An 18210-nucleotide genomic window follows, 5' to 3' on the forward strand; every position below is an offset into this window, starting at 1 on the left:
AACACAAAAAGGTTGCTGTTTAAAAATTGTATTTAGGGAATAACATGATTAAGCATTTAAATAATTTGCACACAGTAGAAACATTAAAATTTCCACACAGATTTCATAAAACAAGATCATTGACTTTGCATTGAGCAAGTGAAATTTTTAAGACATTCTTTCAGTCTGGTTAAAGTGATCATTGATGCTCCTCTGGAAGTCCTGGATATGAGGAATACACAGTAAACCTTTACACATTGGTCCTCAGCTGGTAATCTAAATTAAAAGACAACAAATGCAAGGAGAGTTATAAAACAAGTTGAAAAGGTCATTAATTTACATCCATTGCTGTGTGCGTGATCACTTGGTTAAATAGGATGATAAAAATAAAACAGAAATTCGCTAATGTACCTCCACTCTGTGTAATGTAGCGGACCCAGGGTAAAGCCTGGTAACCGCTTTTTTCTATGATTTTCATATACCGCACCTGGTGAAATAGAATAAGACAGAGACACAGACACAGCGTGTTGAGGCAGGAAGCATAAATATGCATCATCGAATCAAATTAATTCACCTTCCCACAGCGAGCTCATCAGCTCTTACAGGACTTGACTTGACTCTCCACAGGCTGTAAACTCTTTCTGGCCTTCACCTCCATGATAAACTTGCTTTTTTTTTCTTTTTAACAGATGGACTTGACTCATACTGGTACAGAGCATATTCCTGGGTTTTCTGACATTAAAGGAAAACCTCTCAATAACACACAAACCTGCATGCACACATACCTGTATTCCTGAGACTGTGAAGTACGGGATTTCAAATTTGACAGTAATTGGAGGTTTGCCCTCCATCTCATCATTCTCCACACTTGGCAAACCGAAGTGGGCTCTCATGAGAAACTCTTTACCTCCCTGCATGGATGGATTCACACACAGAGACAGATGCATTAGGCAGAAACAGAAAGATGAAGCGAGGTACATTAATAGAAGTAAAAATAATTTCAATTTCGTACAATTTGCATAAAAAGATTCAGATGTTAAGTTCTTACAGGGAAAGACTTGATGGTCCACACCACCATGTTCTTTTCAGGGACATATTTTGCGTTGCCTGTGCTGGTTTTGAACTTGGGTGAGTCGGCATCACTGGGAACAGGGACCCTCACCTCCACATTATTTGCCACCGACTGTTTCTTAAACTGTCCTTTTGCCTAAATACAGCACAATATAGCAAGTTATCTTTTGACAGCACCGTCTATAGTGTTGTTTAACAGCAACAACAAATTTGACAGTTACTGTAAAGACAGTGCAGAATCATTATTAAATAAACAAAAACTGAGAAATTCTATCAACAACAGAAAACCCTTAATGCTTCAAGAGTTTGCTGGTAGTTTCCAAAGTATCCATGACAATATTCATGAAATGCATGTGACTTTGCTGTTGAAGTAGCTTAAAACACACAAAATTAATTCCCGTACCTTAACCATGATTTCCACCCTACTGTGAGAGAATTTCTCAATGATGGATTCAATCCATATCAGAGGCTTTACCTGTAAAAGATGAAGGGCAGGGATTCAACATGCAAATGATTCACAAGTAAGCAATGCTTTATATACTTATATATGTATATAATTCAGTTTACATGAAAATCTAATGTTTACATGCATAGCGCTATAGAGCTCAGCATGGCTTTGTTCTCCAGCTACTGGCACAATCCCCAAATCGTGAATTTAGCCTAAACTGCTATAATATGCAACTTTTGAATGTTACTTCTGTAAGGTTGATTTTGTTTTACTTGAAATAGCCTCTGTTAGTCTTCAGACTGTTATTGCATTTGAACTTTTCATAGATGGAGTGTTATTTATGTATTTAGCAATCATCCATCCATCCATCTTCTCCCGCTTATCCCGAGTCGGGTCGCGGAGGCAGCAATGTCTTGCTATATCACACAGCACTTGTTCCCTCAGCAACTTCTACACTACATTCACATACATTCCACAAGTGGCAATCATTTTCAGCATGCATTTGGACTTTTTCTTATCTGTGGTGTGTGGCCTTTTGGTTAAATTCTTAGTGCATCCTGTCTGTGTGCTTGTACTACAGCTACATTAATTTAGGATGGATTAAGTTGATGCAGTTAGGCCTTAAACACTGAATCTGAAATCATCCAAATATGCATTATTTTTGTTATTAACATGACAAATATTTCAACTTGCTATTAAAACAAGGTAGTGAATTGGACAATACATGAGTATTGATGCGGTAAGACATGAGTTCGGACTCCCCATCTGGAGGAATGAACGAGATCGTGCGATCGTTCTCAAAACGCGACAGGCGGACACACTGATGGAACTTCACGTCCTCCATCGCCACCGTCTTCCCCTTGTCACCTGAACAAAAATCAGCACAGTCAGTTTACCTTAACTTAGAATAAAGCCGATTACAAACCGTACGCATCCTGCTGGAGCAACAGATGGATATGATCAGACAGATGTTGCATACGTACGTCCTGTGAGGGCAAAAAGCACTCGATCATTGAGGCCTAGCCGCAGCTCAGGCATACCGGACAGCATGGTTTTCAGCTTGATGCTGCCCACGATGTCGCTGCTCATCACACTGCCATTTGCATTCACCTGAACAAATGAGAAGAAATACAGAATACAGAAGAAAACTCAAAACAGACAATAGGATACACTGTACCGTCACAGAAAGCATAATAGATGGTGTTACAAAGTGATATTGTAATAACCCACATTTATAGAAAAATCTCACATTATCCTGTAAATTTTGGTCTATTCAGCATCCCAGAATATGCTGCATAACAGATTATGTTTTTACTACAAACCAATGCAAAAGTGCATTTAAAGATCTATTCAATAATTCAATGACTTCCAATCTGAACCATATATTCCGTCAAGTATATCAGTATCAGTATGTGCACCTACAAAACTGTTTCTATGGAACCATCTTGTCAAGTTTTTTTGTTTACTCTTCACACATCAAATTTTCAATGTAGAACTGACAGTTGCTCCTCCAAACTAAAACTAAAAACAATCTAAAAACTAAGAATCATACAAACTAAGGAGATAGTTGTGGATTTCAGAAGAGGCCCAAACCAGCTCTAGCTACAGATATCTTGGTGTGGAACTGGGAAACAGACTGGACTATAGACCACTCTCATGGAGATGATAAGAAAAGGAAAGCCGTCTTTATTTTTATAAAGAAGGCTGAAGTCAGCAGGCCTCTTTTGTGCAACTTCTATCATACTGTAGTGGCCACTATTCTGTTCATTGGAGTGGTCTGTAGGGGAGAGGGTGTTGGCACAGCAAGCAAGAACAGGTTCAGGAAGGTCACCTCCATCATCAGGTCTGAAACAGACACTATTCAGACCGTGACAAAGGTGAGGATGATGAGGTCAGTTATGAGAAATCACACACACACTCTTCACACTCTGGAGGTTTATTCAGCCTGAACCTAACAGGAGGTCATTTCTATTATCTGCCATCAGACTCTTTGCTGAACAGAATGAGAACTAACTGCTGTATTCTATGTAAAGGAAACGGTTGTGTAATGCACTGGTACAAATTCTTACTTTTACACATGAGTTAAATGTATTCTGAGACTGTTCAACATGTTTATATAGATGCTCTCCTATTTTATGTTGTATTGAACGTTTAGATATGCAAGTGTTTATTGGCATACTGTATATTTTTCACATGATAGATTTTGTACATTTTTGCACACTGCATATTTTGCACATGACAATACCACGCTCAAAGTCTTTTGTAGTTTTTACAAAGAAAACATCATCATCATAAATCAGTTCATTCTTTATCTCACCAGTACGTTGATGGACTCAATGACATCAATGAAGACCTCGTTCTTCTTGTATTTGATGCCCTCCGACCGCCAGGAGACAGCATTGGTGACGGTGGTTGGCACCTTGCTCTTTGCCACCTCAAGCTTGGCACCTTCCTGAGTGATGTATCTGCAAGAGATGAGATGAAATACTGTGATGCAACACCAGACTTTTTCTTTTAAAAAAAAAATACATGCATCTGTGTGTATCTTGGGGATTCTCACTCCTGTAGGATCTTGCTGTCAGTAGTCTGAGGGAATCCAAAGTCCATCAACTCATCCAGCAGCTCATAGACGACCACAAAATTATCCTGAATGCTCTCCTCCTCCAGCTCTTTGAAGTACTCTGTGAACACCTGCATTATACCAACAATAGCCTTCATCCTTATCTGGGGAACTTCGAGTTTTCACTTTCCATTATCACCATCTTAGACCGTCACCTCTCACTGACTTCCGACACAAACATAAACCTCTCCTTGAAAACAACAAGCATTTAAATGATAACACACCCACATTTAATCGCATGACATGGTGTCACTCACCTCGACTAGTTTGTAGAGAAATGAGTACACGAGGGAGGCGTTGGAGTTCTTGTTTGTGGTGGCCACAACTGCACAGAGGTCAGGTCAAGGACCATTCTGCACGTAATTACATTTTAATGTGAAGCTGAAATTACTGGATTCATCCCATCAAACTATAACTATCAGTAATTTACAGTAAAGTAATAACCTGTACAATACTGAGGACAAGGATACGGTAGAGGTTGCTGTATTTGATCCACATGAAGTGAACGTTGCCGTGTGATATTACAGGGCAGAGAAGTCCCTCCTCTTCATGCAGCATGAGCAAGGGCATGAAGTGGTCGATCTCCGCCATGTCCACATCACCTTTGTAATTCCGGCAAATCAGCACCTGAGCCGAGACAATAACACACACACCGTTGTCAGAAAGCTGCACTGTAAACTAAATATGGCAGTTATTTGTGATAGAGCACAACGTTTGGGATGCATCTTTTACTTAATGATGGTGAGTCAATGCAATATGATAAAAACAAAAACAACAACAAAAAAAACAAAAAACACAGAAATTCTGAGCAAATGCGTTAAATTTAAAAAAACATTTCCAGAAGCTAAATGACTCAAACAGTCTGACATGAAGTCTGCTGCTGGACCAAGATCAGGGACATATTAGATTCCAACAAGAATGGGAAAAAAGATTTAGTTTAACTACATCTCACAGCAAAACAAACAAACCCTTGCAGTACTGTTTCTTAACACTACTAATACTAATAAGGAATATTTACTGGACATATAATTCTTCTCATGAAGTACATTAATGCTGAGGAATTCTGAGGAAACCAGACAATGTTTTATTGACTTTCACCATGACCTGTGATTTTTCAAGCAGAAACATCAAACACTACTTGATATCAGCTATGGGGACTTGCTGCTATTCTTTCTCTTATGTGATTGCAAATAAAACACCGTTAGATGTCAGTTCATTAAAATAACCATTCATTTTTTTGATAATGATAATAAGACACAACGGACTCTTTCATTAGTCGGTGACAGCTCAATTTTAGGAAAATGCCAGCAATAGTTTAATATTTTAGGAAATCAGATGCTGTGATACAGTGATCTTTGGTCTTCATTAGTTCTGAATGTATTAATTCTCCAGACCTGTCTACTTTATGAACAGCAACACTACAACAAACAGTTCAGATGTCCAAGATAAGACAGGTGTAAAAACAGGTCAAACCTGACACCTACTCAGAATGCAACCACCTGAAGAGTAACAACCCACCAAAGCAAAAGTTTGCTGGAGTAAATGAAGTGCAGTGTCTCATCATGTGCTGCCCTCACACACCCTTTTATCACACAGAGCATCTGAAACCATCTCCACTCCTGCTTCTCAGTAACACTAACTTGTGTGTCAGGTTACATTTCTGAGTGGAAAGAAATGGGCGTTTGTGTCATGAAGAGATCATGTCCATGCAGATTTTATTCATTATTTAAGGCCCTTCGTGGCTTCTCTCTTTTAGAATATCTCTGAACTCTTATAAGCACCAGTATGCACTTTATGATCCTCAGGCATAGGTCTTCAGTCTGTTTCAGGGGTGGCACTGACAACTGAACGGGACAGAGTGTTTGCAATCAGGGCCCCGAGGAGTTCAGGTCAGCTGAGTCCCTTCTCAGAACTTTCCAGAATTTACTTTCTTTTAATTTCCTCTAAACTCTCTTTTATTTCTTTAAATATTGTGATATTTCTAAGGGTTTGTATCTTCTCAAGGAATACATAAAATAACCCAAATCACTGCTTATGCGTTGCTGAAAATACATTTGATGAGGACAAAAACTTAACATGGGTATGGCATCATAAAAGTGGCACTGACATCACGTACAGTAATACTTAAAACGACATAATGTTCTGACATTAAAAACTACTAATCTTCTATCTCAAGACAAATATCCACTGCATGTTTCCAATTTAGTTTGAAATATCATTTATAAACATATTGCAAATTCTTAAGAATCAATTCTTTCCCCCTTTTGCCCTTTTGAAAAATGCTAATTTAGTGGGTGTCCTGTTTTGTCAATTGCAGATCAGCACCTTCAGTGTCTGATCAGTGTCCGTTTCCATAAAATGAGACACCTTGATATTGTCAAAAAGATACACTGCGCTGAGTCATTTTGATGGGAAGAAAGGTTTTAAGGACCACAATAAACATGCGGTATTAAAAAAAAATTTGCTCTTACATTGGATAAAATATAATTTCTCTTAAATATGTTATCAGATCGGTTGCCATAAATAAGGTAAAGACAACTGCTACACCCATGTTTTAACTCATCTGCTTAGAAAGAATTTCAGCACCAATAAAAGCTCAAGTAGCTAATTCATCATCTCATAATATCATGTATATGATCATTTATATAAATGTTAAATGTATGAATATTTTAGGTGAATAAGTAAGTAGGTCTATGTGATGGAAGTGGTCAAAATGGTTTTGAAAGTGTTGTTGAAATTATAAAAGAACAATACAAAAACAGAAAGGCAACAAACATGCTAAATAGTTGGCAATTGTCCATATAAGTATTTGAATTGTGTAGTTGTATTTCCATCTTATAGTTATTTGAAGACAGTGAAATGTTGACATTGCTTGTTCTCTTTAGTTTCTGTTTCTATATCAAAATATAAGGTGTACAATTTTGCCAGTAACATCTGTCAAACACACAAAAAAACACAAACAAATAAATACATTTTTCAGGACATTTTGTGTTTGAGACAGAGTCAGTAAGTCTGCAAATTTGTTATTCTTTTTTATTCTCCTGAATATTGTACAAAAGGGGTTCATTTTCATAGAATTGTATGCCGTTGGAGCTGAGGTACTTTAATGATTCTGTAAATTACTTCAGAACACACATTTTCACACTCACTCACTCACTCACTCACTCAACGTCTTTTTAACAGTTTTAGTTTTCTATACTGTGCTGTTGTTTTTTTATTATTATTATTGTTATTGTCCTGCTGCCTTGTGAAGCACTTTAGGATTCTAAAAAATGCTCTATAAAAAAAGATAACTATTATGACTATAAACAAGAACTTTGATGCTGCAGGTGCTACAACAAAACTGGCTACTTTCACCTGTTTCCTCTGACAGCCGAGTATCCGGAAGAAGAAAAAAAAAAAGAAGAAAAAGAGGCCAGTGAATGAGTCTGTCGCAAGGACTACATTAATTTTTAACGAAGCGTTCAATATGTAACAGTTAAAGCAACAGTTAAAACTAGTAAACCCGAACAACCAAAAGACGGAACAAATAGGCTTTAACAAGTCGTGTCGCAGCCGGATGAGCTTTAACCAGAGACAACAGTCTGCTGGTCCTCTTACCTTCCCCTTCAGGTCCAACACAAATATAGCGGAGGCGGACATGATGTTTGAACCTTCTCAGAGCAAACAGTTTAAAGTTCAGCTCGACTCTTTACCGGCACCGGCGCGGTTTCTTCATGAAAACCAGAGAAAATCGTTAAGCTGCGGACACCTCGGACCCACCGTCTGCTGTTCCTGAAGGTGCCGTGACGTCACGAGCCGCAGGTAAAACATTCACCTGAGCGGCGCGAGGAGGAGGAGACGCTGCGCTGCTCCTCTCTGCCGGCAGGGGGCGCCACGGACACACACATAACACCTGCTCACCTCTGGCTGCTGCAGGGTCAGCTGAGTGAGGCGGAATCCAGCCTGGTGAATGTGATCATGCTGAGATCAGTTATATCCATAAAGGTTCTGGTTAATTAGATTAAACGTTGGTCCATTCTTCATTTTAGTACAAACAGAAAAAATGCCCAAAAGTTTTGCACCTTTTTCTGTTGATGCTTTATTTAAATGTGTGGCTTTTTTTGGATCAAATTTGCATAGCCTAACCCCTGGCTTTACTTTTATTTTATACCTAATATTGTTTTGTGATTTTAGAAAACAACTAACAGTCACTTTAAGTAAAGGTAAAGAAATACAGTGCGTGCAATCATTCACAGTCATCCTCAAGTTTATTCATACCCTTCCATTAAAGAAAAGGCAAAATTCACAATAGTCACTCAAATAGCTCGAAACTGAAAAAAGTAATAATAAATAAAAATTTGCAAAATTATACTTTAGTGAAGGGCTGCAAGGGGGTTCGGTGGTTAGCACCGTTGCCTCGCAGCAAGAAGGTCACTGGTTCATATCCCAGTGAGGATCTTTCTGCGTGGAGTTTGCATGTTCTCCCCGTGCAGCATGGGTTCTCTCCAGGTTCTCCAGCTTCCTCCCACAAGGTCCAAAAACATGTTGAGGTTAATTGGTGATTCTAAATTGTTCATAGGTGTGAATGTGAGTGTGCTTGGTTGTCTGTCTCTAAGTGTAGCCCTGTGATGGACTGGCGACCTGTCCAGGGTGTCCCCTGACTTCGCCCTAAGTCAGAAGGGATAGGCTCCAGCCCCCTGCGACCTGAGTGAGGATTAAGTGGTGTATAGATAATGGATGGATAATTTAGTGAAATAAGACATTGCTTTTGAATTGTCGCTGAAAGGAATATTTTTTTAAAAACAAACAAAAAAATGTCCCATACAAATTAGAGCACTTTGCTGATAAGCAGTGGGACAAAATCAAAATACCTGTCAACAGGTGCAGAAGTCTGTTTGAGAGTTACAGAAAACACTTGATTGCAGTGATTGCCTCAAAGGGTTGTTCAACAAAATATTAGTTTACGAATCCCATCATGCTTGTTTGCTTGTTTGTGTGTGTGTGTGTGTGTGTCTGTGTGGGTTTTTTGTTGTTTTTATTAAATTTCTGTTGAACCACAATTCAAAAGCAGTGTTATGATTTTCATTAAACTTTTATTTATCATTACTTTTGTCAATTTCAACTTATTTCAGTGACAACTGTTTTTTTCCTTCGTTATTCAAAGGGTACGAATAAATTTGACGACGGCTGTAAATACCTTGGGACCATAACTGACAAATAATTGAGCTTTGATGAAAACTGCAAGTCTGTCTGCAAAAAGGGCCATCAGCGCCTTCACTGCCTCAGAAAACTTGAACATTTCCACATTGATCAAACAATCTTGACTCTGTTTCATCGATCTTTTATTGAGTCTGTTTTATCTTTTTGCTTGGTGGCATGGTTAGGTCAGACCTCTGCTACAAAGAAAAACTCATTGAACCATATAGTGAGATGGTCCAGTCGCCTGACTGGTGAGTCACAGTCTTGTCCAGCCTCCCTGTACACTAAACAGATACAGAGGATGGTTTTATCAATTCTTAATGATGACTCCTATCCTGGAGGTGAATTTCAGCTTCTTCCCTCTGGACGGAGGTTTTTAGTCCCAAGGCGCAGACAAAGCATTATAAAAACAACTTTGTTCCTGTTGCAGTTACTGAGCTCAATAGGAAGTAGAGACATTTGCACTTTATTTTTTATTTTATTCTACTTATTTTATTTCTTAGCTCTATCTATCATTGTGACTTTTAAACTTAAATTTGATGTTTTTATCCTTGTTTTTATCCCAGCAATTTCCCTAAGGTTTTTCTTATTGTGTTCTATTTTCATTTATCTTGATCTTACTCGATCAAGTACCTGCCTGTTAGGTTCAATGTGTATTTTGATAAGGACTGCCAAATGCTATCATTTGTTTTCTGCAAAACAAATATACCCACGGGTATTAATAAAGTAACCTTGAACCTTGTACACCTCTGTAAGTTTGGTTTATATATAATTATACATGTTTAGCAATGTGCAATATTGTGTGTTTGTTGAACCTATTAATTGATGAAACAGCAATAATCATACATTGTCTATCTATCTATCTATCTATCTATCTATCTATCTATCTATCTATCTATCTATCTATCTATCTATCTATCTATCTATCTATCTATCTATCTATCTAACATATTTTATGTTTTTTGTAGCATCTGTCCTTTTCCAACTGTAAGTAGTCATGTCTACTGCTTAAAATGTGTGTTTCTAAAACTTCAATGCTGATCCATGTTGGACAAAATTTAAATATGTTGTGCAACTCTTTCATGCAAATCATGTTTTATTCACAAAACACTTGCAGGAGCTGCACTTTTTCAACACGCAACATTTCTCATTTCTATAGTGTCTTTCTAATGTGTGTTATTCTCACCTGTGTTTCCTTACAAAACAGACTACAATTAGACTTTTTAAAATTAAATCCCAACTACCTTACTGGTACAGGTCATAGTAGACAATGAATTCAGAACTAAATCAACTGTTTTCTGCTCTTGTCACCCACTGTAACCTTTTGCTGTCCTTCAGTGTGGCTTGTGTATTTGACATTGTAGTTGTTACACACATTTATGACCCGTGTCAAAGACCTTGTAACGACACTTATCTGTCAGAGCTATAAAAGACACTGAGTCTCAACCAACGTGTGGCGGCCTTGACTTTCTGCACAATTAGTCCGATATCTGAGGAAAACTTGTGCAGTTTGCAAGAAAACAAACAAACAAAATAATTTAGATATTCATTTGTCTTATCAAAATCTAAAAACAAAATACCTCTGAATGAGAACCAGTACATATCCATTTATTCGCCACTTAAGTGCAGTTTAGTTTTTAATGCAACCTCTAGTCACACCACGAGAAACCTCGTTATGGTCTGGCTGCACAGTGCAATAAGACAATCCAGACAGAAAACTTAAGAAACATTGAGCATTGCTTTAATCAGTATTTCTGTATTTTGTCTTTAATGATAAGTGTCTCCCCTAAAGCCAAAAGGAAACACTGATGTGTAAAAATATTGCAAAAACCTGAAAACATTCTTAGTTGAAGCATTGCATGAATGAAACCTTTACTGTTTTAAGTACAATAGATCTTCTAAAAGTGGGAACGCAGTTGTACTTCTGGAGGCACAAAACTGACATGCAAGAGAGAAAATCTTTATATATTTCTAATCTGTAACCAATCTTACCTACGAGATGCACTTCTGCTCTGCTTTTATCTGCGAGCATGACCTGCAGCCTTTGGCTTTAGGGTTGTAGAAACATTTACCGATCACATGCTTGGGGAACCTCTTAAGCCATAAACCCCTCTGGACCTCTCTGTGTGGTATTATGGCCCAGATCTGAGCCTCTGCTTCTTATCAGCTGTGTAGGAAGGCAGTGACTTAGAATAGCACTCAGTTGAACCAGAGGCGTGTGAATGTGTGACTCTGATAGCCAGATGGAGATCAGTCTCATCCAACAACCCACTCCTTTTGTCCATAGAGGTTCAATTCTCCTTATCTGGTCACTGTTTACTTAATGAAATGTGACTGTATCAGTGCTATAAATGAGAGAACCAAACCTTAGGCCTCTTGCATCCACACAGGATGTGACCTTTAGTAAGACTATCATGGATCAACCTGCACTGCAACATTTCAGTGACTTTATTTGACACATTTTTATAAAAGCTGGGATTTTTCAGCATGTTCCCACTTTTTGTTGCTTTTTCCATGTCAAGGTCCACAAATGTTTTAAATTTCAGCCTCACGGGCCAAATCAAGCTGAAAGAGCATTTTTTCTTTTATAAAAACATCATTGTTTTCCCCCTTTAGCTCTAGCAGCATGTTTTATATGTATTATAGGACCACGTGCTTGACTCTCCCTCACTGGTTCATGTGATTTGGATTATACAGGAGAGTATACAGTTATAGCTGCCTCCCGCTATAGTGGCTGAGGTCCAACATAAACACATGGAAGCACTAGTGAGACATGACGTCTGCAGGGCCAGGGAAGTTGCCCTACATTTGACTTAATGGAGAAACAGGAGATTTCTACGACTGTTTCCTAACTGTGTGCTAATGACTTTATCATTTTCTTAATATGCGTCCCTTTAGAAATTAAATTCATGTTTCCTCGAGATATAAACATCAACCAGGGACAGATAGAGTCTTGAGCCTGAAATGCACTGTAGCAACACAGTCTGCTTGATGAATGTCAGTCAGCAGAAAATTACCGGCAACGTTTTTGACAACCAAATAATTGTTGCAGTAATTTTTTTCAGTTGCAAACAATCCCTGGTTCCAGCTTTTCAGCTATGAGAAATTGTGAAACCTGGCTGCTGAAAGTGATGCTCAGATGAAACAAAACCAAAGAATTTGTCAGCTTGGGTTTTGGAAAAATGTTTTTAGCATTTTACAGATAAAACTAAGGTCAACTGTTGGAGATAATCTACATCGGTTCTAGATACATTATCATTACATTGTAAAATTAGATAAACAAAAATTAAAAGCAGAGGATCAGTGATGTATTCTATTGGGAGGTCTGGTATTTTGCTAACCCACTGGTGACACTGAAAAAATAAAAATATTGACTGAAAAAGATTTATTCGAGTATAATGTAGTCAGTTCTCATTTTAGAAGTAAATGTGTTTTTCATGTCAAAATAAAGACCTTAAAATTATGAGGAAGTACCCATTTGATAATTCAGTGTGTCTTAAACTTACTTTAAGTTGTGCTTTGGATGTAAGAAGAGATGAGCAATTTGGATAAAATCCTTACTTCAGCAAACTAAAAAGATGAAAAATTAAAGTACTTAAGGTTATTGATAACACAATAAGACAGTCTGTTTACAAGATGCTACCTGAATATTGACTGATTAGATTGTAAATTACCCCTAAAATGTCATTAACTGAGATAATAGTAAAAACACACACTGAGTAAACATCTATATGAAAGCTTGTTGGCCAGAAGCTAATATCCTGCATCCACTTAATGAAACCCATTTCTATAGAAACTCACTCCAAGATTATGTTTCAGCCACCATCCAGCATGCAAACAGTTCATTCATCTTTCTCTTGTCATCTGTGGCATCATGTCATTTGAATAAAGCTGCAGTTTAAGGTGACCTTTTGTAGTCACTGATCAAAGGAGAGTCTGTGTACTGATCACACTACCTGATTATCGTCCTTTAAAGCCACACATGACTGCAGTGTCAGGGGCTGAGAATTTGTCACCAGTTAAACAGCTCGCTAAGTATAATTATTTTCTCATCATAACAATAGAAATTCGATTTTGTTATTCTGTGAGTCAGAAGATTCATCCCACTCTCACCCAACCGGTCGAGGCAGATGGCCGTCCCTCCCTGAGCCTGGTTCTGTCGGAGGTTTTTTTTCCCCTGTGGGGGTTTTCGGTTCCTTCCCACTGTTGCGGACTGCTTGCGGACTGCTGAAGCTTATAGGGAATCCAGATGTTTTGGATTGTTGGGTGTTTCTGTTTTTGCCTTTGTGAAGCGCTATGAGATGACTGTTGTTGTAAATATGCGCTATACAAATAAAATTGAATTGAATTGAATTGAACCACTTACATGCAGTGGTTGAACTTTTTCTTTCTGCATTAAAAAAAAATTAAAAATTATATATATATATAAATCTGGTATTTCCAGATAGTCACTGTTTCATCAAATTACATGTAATAGGTAGTGAAATCACACAAAAAGTCTTAACTTACATGTTGGTATGTTCATAGTAAAAATAGGAAAAATATTGTACAAAACAGGCCAAAACTGTAAACATGGTCCACATCAAAAATCAGTACTTTAATGAACGGTAACAGACTTTTTTTTTTTTTTTACAATGTGTGAAAAGAGAAAAAGAAAAAGTATTTATTTACATGCTGACACTAGGAAAAAAAAGGTCAAAACTATGCATAATTGCTGCATCAAAAACCTGTATCCTTAGAAATACTCATTTGTTCTTGTGTTACTGTATTTAAATCAGCTTCGATATAATTATATATTTTTTTAAAGATTTATTTTTGGGCTTTTCCGCCTTTAATGATAGTTGGAAGTGAAAGATAGACAGAGAAACATGGGGAGGAGAGTGGGGGAATGACATGCAGCAAATGAGCCGCTGACTGGAATCAAACCCAGGCCGCTGCGTCGGGGACTATAGCCCCTGTATATGGGTCGCCTGCCCTACCCGCTGAGCTATCCAGGCGCCCCGACATAATTATCTTAAAACGTTCGCCATTGTTGTCATTGGTAGATTTCCATCTTTTTTTAATAGACATATTTTTACAGTGCACTGACAAATCAGCTGCTTATATATAACAAAAAAAAAAACTCAAAAAGTATCTCTTCATCAGTGTTAAAGACCTTTAGCCTGCTTGGATGAAGTCACCTGTGTTTCTCCAAACATCTTAGTTTCTCGCGAAGTATCATGTTAGATAGACTGTAATATAATATTGTGGTGTCATGGGAAACTTCATATCTCTGGACAGTCAGCGCTTTTGTGAAAGGACACTGTCAGGATCGGAGCAAGTGATCTCAGCGTGGTGGATCAAAGCGAAAGGGATATTTGAGAAACTACCTCGGATACGTGCCTCAACAAATGCTGTGAATGCTGGTTTTGGATGTCATGCAGAACATCCTGCAGAGATGCTCATGACTTTTACCACCTATCACTGATACAATAAATGCTCCTCAGTCTGCAGTGTATAAACACAAACAGATTCTTCTTTACAACACAAGTATCATCGTCCTGCCTCCTGCAGCCACGGATCTGTTTGGTCCTCAGGTTGTTAAGTAGAGACCAACCAGGCTATTGTTGTGTCCGTATCATCAAGACTTTAGAAGACCTGTTTGGTAACCTGACAGGGGAGTATCTCTCCTCCATCCACTTCCCCTCCCCTCCCGCTGTCATTTTTTGAGGACACTCCCCTTCGCTTACGAGTCAGTGGTGTGAGATGCGACTCCACCCTTTTTTGTGCCGCCTGGCCAATAAGAGGATAACAAACGTGTAAATAGTGAGATGGGGAGAGGATACAGATGACAGGCTGCATGTCAGGGGACAGGTGTCATTTGTCACTCTAGCCTCAGGGGTATCTGTCTGTTGCCTTGCCGGTATTAAGCAGACAATGGTGCTCATTTGTACCAAAGCATCAACAGTGTCGCTGCTATAGTGATGGACAGAATAAGCTGTTACACTGCAGCATGAGCGTAGATGCAAGTTGGCTGTTTAGTTGATTAAATAACCATCCATCCATCCATCCATTATCTATATACCGCTTAATCCTCATAAGGGTCGTGGGGGGCTGGAGCCCATCCCAGCTGACTCAGGGCGAAGGCAGGGGACACCCCGGACAGGTTGCCAGTCCATCGCAGGGCCACACTTAGAGACAGACAACCAAGCACACTCACATTCACACCTACGGACAATTTAGAATCACCAATTAACCTCAACATGTTTTTGGACTGTGTGGGAGGAAGCCGGAGAACCTGCGCTGCACGGGGAGAACATGCAAACTGAACAGAAATATCCTGGGTGTCCTCACCGGGACGCGAACCGGTGACCTTCTTGCTGCGAGGCAACAATGCTACCAACTGCGTCACCTTGCAGCCCCATGAAATAACCAATTTGTCTAATTGTTTGCTGGAGGAGAAGCGATTGCACAAAACCAGAAATGACCTTTGACCTTTATTGGATGTGATACTGTTGGGCGTGTACTCATCCACGACGGAATGTGGATCCCAGCTCCTGACTGACAACATACCGAAGCTGCTTAGTAAAATAAGATGAAGATTGTGCCACATGTCCCTGAGCACGGCCTGTCCCCAACGTCATCACATCTTTACATCAGTGCTGTCACCTGTTTTCACAACTCAAGGCACTGCAGTCATTCAGGCACTTTGTTAACATTGTTTTTTTTTGTTGTTTTTTTTTTCAAAAGCAGCTGCATGTTTGGAGATATTTGAATTCATTTGAACAGTTCATTTGAAAAAACAGATAACTTCATCTTCACAAACCTGCAGAAAACCTACTTTTCCATCATCTACAGACAATATCAATCAAATTCAAGTTATCTCTATTTTTGTCATCATTTATTTCTTTGTAAAACTGTTTCCCTGCAAGTATTTTGTAACATTTATCGATGCAACACATAAGTATAAGGGTCATAATGAAGCGACCAATGGGAACATGGATGAGTTTGCACAATAAAACAGAATTTGCACATAATGGGATAAGATAAATGTCACCAGTTTGCACAAATTTTTGGGTCATCAGTGTAGAGATTAAAAAAATAAGTAAAAAATTAACTTGATAACCACCGCATGACAACTTCCATGTAAATCCTGTTCCTCTAACTCTTACCTGAACATTTACTATCATCCATCCATCCATTATCTATACACCGCTTAATCCTCGCGAGGGTTGCAGGGGGGCTGGAGCCTATCCCAGCCGACTTAGGGCGAAGGCAGGTTGGACAGGTTGCCAGTCCATCGCAGGGCCACACTTAGAGACAGACAACCAAGCACACTCACATTCACACCTACGGACAATTTAGAATCACCAGTTAACCTCAACATGTTTTTGGACTTGTGGGAGGAAGCTGGAGAACCCAGAGAGAACCCACACTGCACGGGGAGAACATGCAAACTCCACGCAGAAAGATTCCGGTGCCCCAACCGGGACGCGAACCGGCAACCTTCTTGCTGCAAGGCAACAGTGCTATTTACACCCATGATAAATCCATTTTTAAAAATAATTATCATTGACCAGCTCTTCACAATGACACTGTCAGTTATTGTTGAACTTCATAAAAACAATACAGCTTCCTTTTTTCTGTGTATCTTGTTGATAAATTACTTCTCAATTGCTACTAATGCCACACCACCACTTTCACAGTGACCCCACCTGGCTTGTCTCTGCTCCATAGCGAACAGCTGGGGGTTTCATGGAGAAGGTTTATTAGACGAGTGAGAGGGATGTTTTCTGGCTGTTTGCTTTCATTTCTCAGGACGCCTTGTTCTACACAGATAAAGCTGCATTTTCACCCCTATATGATCTGATATCTCTCTTTCTTGAATCTTGTTCTACGTTCGACATCTTTGCTTAATGTAGAGATTAAAAGTCTGGAGGAGATTCCACCCTTCTGTGGATTTTTTGAATATTGAATTTATATTTTATATATTGAATATATTGAATTTCCCTTCTGGGATAAATAAAGTATTTTTCATTTCATTTCATTCATTCATTCATTTCATTTCATTTCATTTTGAAACAGAAATACAGAAATACAGAAGAAACTGTTCTCAACATATTTTGCGATGCCATATCAGTTTCAGTCATTTCAAGAAAGAAAACCCCTCATGACAGCACCAAAATCTTTTCCCATTTGGTAAAGAAAGCAAATGAAGTTCCCAATGAGCTGCTTTAAAGAAAAAAGAAGCATTAGACTGTACACGTTTAATATTTGCTCCTGTATTTGAATGAAATAACTGTTGCTACTCTTGGTAATTAATAGAGGAGTGAAGGGTTTTTGTCAATAAAGAGTTTATGTATTAGTCAAGATATTGTAGATAGTCGGTGTCTTTCTGTTCAAACAAAACCAGCAGGTGAAACCCGCAGATCAGTCAAATGAGATGCAAAGCTTTTGTTTATGTTGGCTTGAGAACGTAAAATTCTCTGCCGTCCAATGACAAATCTGCTCGTTGGCAAAAGGAAGCAAGGAAGAGTTTGATGGTGATTAGTTTAAGCACTCATCTGCTCTGTGTGCAAGTTTTTAATCTGTTCTAGATGGAGAGTAATGGCAATGTCTCCAGGAAACATAATGGTAAATAGTATAATGGACATCCAGTTTATCTGGTCTTAAAATGATGAGCTTTGTCAGTGAAGAGCTTCTGGGAAAATATTCAGTGCTGAGAACAGTTTAAATTTCATGTTTTGCTATAATCTAACCATGAGAATCTTTACAGGGTGTACATTTTGCTTTTTGTATATAAAAATCATCTAATTTGCCTGAAACTTTATAAGTAGAATTTCATTTTATTAGTGTTTGATATATCAAGCTAATATTTCATAAATATCTCCAATGAATATCTGTATTTTATGCTATAAAGATTTCAGTCAAA

The 18210-nt window shown here is 38.5% G+C and overlaps 1 protein-coding gene across 1 annotated transcript; it reads right to left on the bottom strand.

Annotated features, from left to right (window-relative positions):
• Positions 1-12: 12 nt before the first annotated feature.
• On the bottom strand, positions 13-7902 carry ap1m2 (adaptor related protein complex 1 subunit mu 2). Its single transcript, XM_008277026.1, has 12 exons — positions 7719-7902; positions 4589-4745; positions 4376-4443; positions 4059-4189; positions 3816-3963; positions 2482-2608; positions 2223-2365; positions 1454-1525; positions 1028-1186; positions 765-890; positions 391-466; positions 13-255 (listed from the first exon to the last, which is right to left on the bottom strand). The coding sequence occupies exons 1-12, from the start codon at positions 7758-7760 to the stop codon at positions 230-232; spliced, it is 1275 nt and encodes a 424-aa protein (XP_008275248.1). The 5' UTR covers positions 7761-7902; the 3' UTR covers positions 13-229.
• Positions 7903-18210: the final 10308 nt, after the last annotated feature.

This window comes from Stegastes partitus, unplaced genomic scaffold, assembly GCF_000690725.1.
Source record: "Stegastes partitus isolate 25-593 unplaced genomic scaffold, Stegastes_partitus-1.0.2 Scaffold3, whole genome shotgun sequence".
In the NCBI taxonomy this organism is placed as follows: Eukaryota; Metazoa; Chordata; class Actinopteri; family Pomacentridae; genus Stegastes; species Stegastes partitus.

Excerpts from the sequence above, each read along its gene's own strand:
- ap1m2 (XM_008277026.1), bottom strand. The coding sequence starts at position 7,760 with ATGTCCGCCTCCGCTATATTTGTGTTGGACCTGAAGGGGAAG. Across the intron at positions 2,609-3,815 it reads TTGAGTCCATCAACGTACTG|GTGAATGCAAATGGCAGTGT; the intron begins GTGAGATAAAGA and ends TCATTTGTTCAG. Across the intron at positions 467-764 it reads TCACAGTCTCAGGAATACAG|GTGCGGTATATGAAAATCAT; the intron begins GTATGTGTGCAT and ends CTATTTCACCAG.